We start from the raw sequence: 6,302 nt of genomic DNA, 5'->3' as shown, positions 1-6,302 counted from the left end.
GATAAAAGAACATAGGAGCTACAAATCCATTCCAATTTTAAAGTTTATAATGATTACCATCGCTGTTAGACCGCCATTTTACAAATATATAATTAGGTACAATTATTAGTAGAAAGTGTAAAAAGTATGTAAATTTTTAAACAGGATTTCAGGTTAATTACAATGATGTTCTAGTAAACAGATATGTCATTAACGCGCAAAAAGTGAAGACTAGAAAACGTCCTAATTGGGACGTTTGCCTTTAGTCGTTTTCATCATAATTATGCCAGTAATAAGTTATAATACATCATATTTATGTAGTAATACGTTTTGCGTAATTAAAACATCTAGTTATCCCTTTTACTTATTGTTTTTATCAAGCTATCCTTTTTACTTGTAACGAAATGTAAAATAAACGGTCCCCGGCGCGGCACACTTTTTTCTGTTGTTTAGTATGGGTATAACATCTGTTTATTAGAATATCATTGTTTATTATAATATATTTAAGTTATGCGAACAAATTAGTTGCGACGTGCTGATAAGTCATTTCACAAAGTTCTTGTATTTTAACGAGAGAATAAATTACACTTCACAAATACCCAGAATGTTTATGGAAAACGGGTTCATGAATATATCATTACTTTTCTGATAAGTACATTGTGATTTTGTAAAGATCTTATTGTTCTTTAGATTCCAGAACGCAAATTAAAACCATTTATGGTTTTTGTTTGTACTGCTTGATGTTGCTCAAAATTTACCGTCTTTATCTTTAAATATGTATATCTTTTAACGGAATTTACAGCGGCCGTGATAAAGATGGTGAACATTACATAATATTTAAAAGATTATACAATAAATATGGACATGATAATCATTTTGTTTCAGATTTAGGAAATCAGAACTGTTTTATAATATGTATAACATAACAAATAACATAAAAAAACGTCAAAACTTTTATTTTACTTAACTTTGCGGCCGTATTCAATATACATATATTTTTCATATGTCGCAGTGTTACCATAAATAATGCCACAGGATTTCTAGAATGTAAGCTATGTTAACGACATTGATATGATGCTAATGATCGTAGCAGGCGGAGCAATGGCATGCTGGAATGTCACATACTCCGACCAAATATTAAGCAGGCTTTTTCAATATATTTAATAATTGATAAAATAACCTTACAAGTACAAATAACAACAACTAAAGTAAATGTTTTTTATAATTAACCAATCACATACATAGTTTTAATTTAATATAAATGTTTTTATGTTGCAAGTACAGGTACTGTGAAGCATTCAAATCGCAGAAGTTAACAAACCATAGACTTACAATTGCTATGCGACCTGTTAATGCTGCTTATATTATGCTCTTTAGAAACAGTTCTTGGTTGCAGTAGCGGATTTACAAATCTGCCGCTAGTAGGCTAGTCGGCCATAAAATTTTTGCCTCCTCTACTTTTTTTGCAATATTAATGATTTGTGTTCTATCATCCTCATTATATCGGTTTTTTTCAGGTTATTAGTGTGATTATAAACTAGGTGATATTTCTGTCAGTTACTAAATTATTTTTCCAACCCGCTATGTAGTGACGAGTATACGGATTACGGACGTAATGTGTACACATTTAATTATAAGTTGTTTTATTTATTTCTGTAAAATAATAACAAATTTGGGCTAAATTTGCAGCCCCTCTAAATCTGCCTTCCTAGGCTCCAATCTACTTAGCCTATTGGTAAATCCGTCACTGCTGGAGCTAAATGCGACTTTCGATGATGAAATAGAGGAACAACATTTAAAAACCATACATTTGTGTAGTGCCATCAACTGACGATATAAAAAAGAGAGCGGTAATTATAAAGTGTTGTATTTATGATCCACATACTAATAACCACTTAAATTATACTTCCAAAGTTTCTTTAGTAACATCGCCGACACTCAAAATATCATTCTTTACGAATCAATAATAAATTACCGTAGATTATTTTAGATATCGTCAAAATCGCAAGATTTCAATGTCAAAACTGTATTCGTCTTTTCTCCTTCTGTGCAGAGTCTGATTTAAAGGGCCTGGGACTACATAGCAACAGAGGCGTGAAGATTCTAATAATTATAATATTTAAATTTAAATTAATAAGCTATAAATTATATTCTTTTTCAGTAACTTTAAAACCATTAATTAGTAAAATTTGTAAAACTTTTTTGAGGCAGTCATCCCAGGCACCTGAAAGGACAACCTTCACTAAGTCTGACCCCGCTTCTGTGACTCGAATATCTACTAGTATTGCAAAACTATCGATACTATCAATAGTAACATTGTTACCAATAGTAAGCAATACTTACAGAGGTAGCAATGCATAGTATCGAGAGTATTGCTTACGGAAAGCTATCGATCGTATTGATCAAAACGATACCATCGATTATAATCGATATCCTGAATAGTTTTCGAGGTCAGCTATCGATAGTCTAACTATCTATAGCTATCGATAGAACACAGATACATATATAAATTTAACATTCACTAATCATTATTAACAGTACCTAATAAAAACGAGCGCGTTTTCTAAGGACGTATGAAAAAAGCGCTTTATAATAAATAAATAAGTCACATAAACACACAGGAACTATCAGTCTATGAAAATTGAAATAAATTACAATAGAATATTTAAAATGATTGTCAATTATCGGAATTTATATAATTTTTTCTTAACCTAATTTGAACATTGATTCAAAAGGATGACATTCAAAAACGTCTTTTTATATAAAATTTTACATAATATTTACGAATTACGATGCACTATACGTTGATAGTGATAGGGAGGAAATATTACACATTTTTATACAACTTTTCTTTTTACAATGCAATGCTACTGAGTCAAATTGAAGGTTAGAAAAAAAACCTATCATCTTGCTATGTGATAAAAAATAAGTGTGTTTTGGGGATATTCCCCATTAAGAGAAAAAAAAACAAAACAAAAACAAATAACAGAACAATAACAAATACCATATGTTTAAATTATATGTCAAAAGATGACACGGCGCGAAAAATTTCCTTACGATTTGCTCAAAAGGTCATATTTTCAAAATAGCGACAATTATTGTACTTACTGAAACTGCTTGATTAATCTGCCAGCTGAATAAAGTTGCATTGTCAATTGAAATCAATTTAAATTCGTTAAAAAATATCAATAAACAATAAAAGGTATATACAACATACTGTATGATTACCTCATGTCAGAGTTTCACGTTCAGTCTTGCTGGTAACGACGAATATCGAACAGTCAGACAACTAGACCACTCGGTTTTGTAATAATCAAATTATTATTATTATATAAATGTACATAGAGCGGCAAAATTAAAATATTTACACATTATGACATAAAACGATTTTGGTAATATAATAGTTTGTAATAAAATTGGCAGAATATATATTACGCAGCATAACATAAATTTCGATATGTGTAGACTAGAAAATAACATAAAATTATAAATATATAAAACGAAACAGTGATATAATGTCACATGTCACAACGAAGTCTTGATGAATTATGACAGATGCTTTTGGAATTGTCAACACAAGAACACCGACTAAAGCTCTAATACCTCATTACATACAGGAATCATTTTTCTAGCATGTACGAATAACAGGCATATTGCACAAAACATTAATCGTCAACCTCTAGTTCGAGTTCAATATCGGCGAGATTGATTTTCCTAAGCGTGTTTATTATCATGTACCTAGAAAACATTATGTATAAATATCTAAACCACACCATTTGGCTTTTGTGTTTCTTCATAGCTCGTGTCACACGACGACTTTCCGTCCACCTCAAGAAGTACCTGAAAAATATTATGTTATTTTACATTTAATCTTACGGAAAATTCAAGGGGATTACAAAGAATTTGTTGAAGTTGTTGTATTGAGATATGTTAAGGTTGCACTGTATTTATCTATGAAACGGAGAAATTAAAAGATAAAACCTGCCATGTCGTTCCGACGTCTAGACTGACGCACGGCGGAGCATTAAGATTCAAGGGGATTCACTTAATTCTGGATTTCCTAAACTAATGCTTTTTCAACTTCTTGAATACGAAACCCCTTCTATTTATTTACTTTCTAACATTAAAATGTATACGATACCCTCGGGGGTCACGATCCATTGTTTGAAAAACACTGTCCTATACCTTCCACCACTGTCGTCTTTGCCCTGTTTGCCACTGTCGTCTTTGTCGGATTCGAACCGCCCGAACTTTATATAAATATTAATTGTAACATAAACTGCTATAATTATATAACCATATGTTAGTATGTAATGTCCAGTATATGTTGATGGTACTGTGCCAGTAATTTACACAAAAAAATATGTTTAAACTCTTTACAATAGTATAGTGGGAATATAATACATGGACAATATAGTAAAGATACACTGATAACTTTAGAAGTTTCTAATGTATTTTCGTAAATATACAAATTCTATAGTATAGTTAATATCAGAATTGCACCAGCAGATTTATCTATATAAACAAAAATATATGAAGTTCATATGAATATTGACACTTAAAAACTCCTTTAAAATTTTTTATACATGTTTTGATGAGTGAATTGTAAACTGGTGTTAGAGTAAAATACAATATTGATAATTACCTTTTGGAAGACAGTACAAAACTAAGTGGCAAATCCAAGAAACCCAAATACTTTCTTAATATATTTACAGAATCTAAGGTATATACTGTGCACTCTGAAACAGAAAAAGCAACATTAACACATTCAATTAAATATTTTATAATTTCATAAAGAATTGAGAAGTGAGAACGCAATATTCAAGTGATAATGTCAAATTAAATTTAAATAAGACCTCACATGAGGTAAATAGTAAATATTACACTGCAGTATAGACATTAGAAAGTTAGAGAAGTGACTAAAAGAAATGTAACTATTTTGTATATTTTATTTAATGTATGTAATGTGTGAATATCTCAGATTAAGCCTTTAAAAATATTATACCTAATCAAAGAGAAAGCTAAAATTATTTTCCATCAAAAAAACAAAAAAAATAAATAAAAATACACTTTGAACTTATATAATTATGGAAATAAATATCAAAATGAATTCATATTTGTTAATTAATGATAAAATAATACATTTTAAAATACTTACTTTGTGGCATATTTTTTTCAACAAACATATATGCAACTGCATAAAATACTGCTGAGTGATTTGGATGAGAGGAAACACCTCCTCTATCAAATGTGACTAGAGTATCAATGTCTAAAGCTTCCACCTGATGCTGTATAAGCTTTGCTATGACTGGAACTGCCCACTGGGCCTTAGGGCTGTCTTGTAGCCTTGTGTCTGTGATGAGGCATATATTACTGTCTGGAACCCCGAGAACATGACAAGCTTCCCATAACTCCTTCTTTCTTTCCCCACCTTTTCCTTCATAATTACCTATAACAATATACCATTAATTGTATCAATCTTAAATTAGATAAAAAAATATATAGACATGGTCACTGTTTAATTACCATTGGACAAACAAAGTAAATACACTTCAGCACCTTGTTCGCACAATCTAAATATTGTGGGACCAAAGAACATGCACTCATCGTCTGGGTGAGCGACTACTAACAGCACTCTCTTGGCTCCGAGGGCTCCACGAGTCCGAGTTGGTAGTTTCCTGGCGTAACGACGATACACAACACAACACACTAACAAGTAGCCAAGCAGCCAGAAACTAATGTACAGTATAAAATTTCTTACATAAATTAATGTTTCAGCTACAAAGTTCAAGTAAATATTATAGATGTATTCTAAATTTTGTGTTGACTCATTAAATAACATTTCTGACTAGGACATAAAGTACTTTTTATCAAATATTTTAGTAAATACTTTTTATTCATCTGTTTTATTCTTAAATATATAATTATTAAAATGAATTTGTTTCTAAATATGTATGTTGTGACTTGTAGATAATTTGATACACATATGATTTGATTTTGTTTAAATGACAGTTGTAATGTCTAATATTATGTTTAATCTGTGGTATCTGTATTCTATAATATATTTCATTTGGCAAATAATTAATGATTAAACGAACTTACCTGTAAGTGAAGTTCTATCATAATTATACGAAGTGCTTCGTCCGAAGAGATTAGTAATGTGTGAGTATTATTGAACAAAATATAGTAACGCATAGGTGACACCACTTCATCACTATAGTTTAGAAAAAACAAATAGCCACTACTAAAATGGCAACACTAAAAACAAAAAAATAGACAAGGTATGTTCCTACCCCACCGAAGTCAGCCCACCTGCTATGAAT

At 30.5% G+C, this 6,302-nt stretch overlaps 1 protein-coding gene across 1 annotated transcript; it reads right to left on the bottom strand.

Annotated features, from left to right (window-relative positions):
- Nucleotides 1–984: 984 nt before the first annotated feature.
- On the bottom strand, nt 985–5,972 carry LOC124533167 (N-acetylglucosaminyl-phosphatidylinositol de-N-acetylase). The gene is made up of 4 exons (XM_047108335.1): nt 5,506–5,972; nt 5,138–5,428; nt 4,625–4,718; nt 985–3,819 (listed from the first exon to the last, which is right to left on the bottom strand). The coding sequence occupies exons 1-4, from the start codon at nt 5,819–5,821 to the stop codon at nt 3,645–3,647; spliced, it is 876 nt and encodes a 291-aa protein (XP_046964291.1). The 5' UTR covers nt 5,822–5,972; the 3' UTR covers nt 985–3,644.
- Between the last annotated feature and the right edge of the window lie 330 nt (nt 5,973–6,302).

Source organism: Vanessa cardui, chromosome 10 (genome assembly GCF_905220365.1).
Source record: "Vanessa cardui chromosome 10, ilVanCard2.1, whole genome shotgun sequence".
Taxonomy (NCBI): Eukaryota; Metazoa; Arthropoda; class Insecta; order Lepidoptera; family Nymphalidae; genus Vanessa; species Vanessa cardui.
The sequence above is the reverse complement of the archived record's forward strand: the minus strand, read 5'-3'. Positions and strand labels throughout refer to the sequence as shown.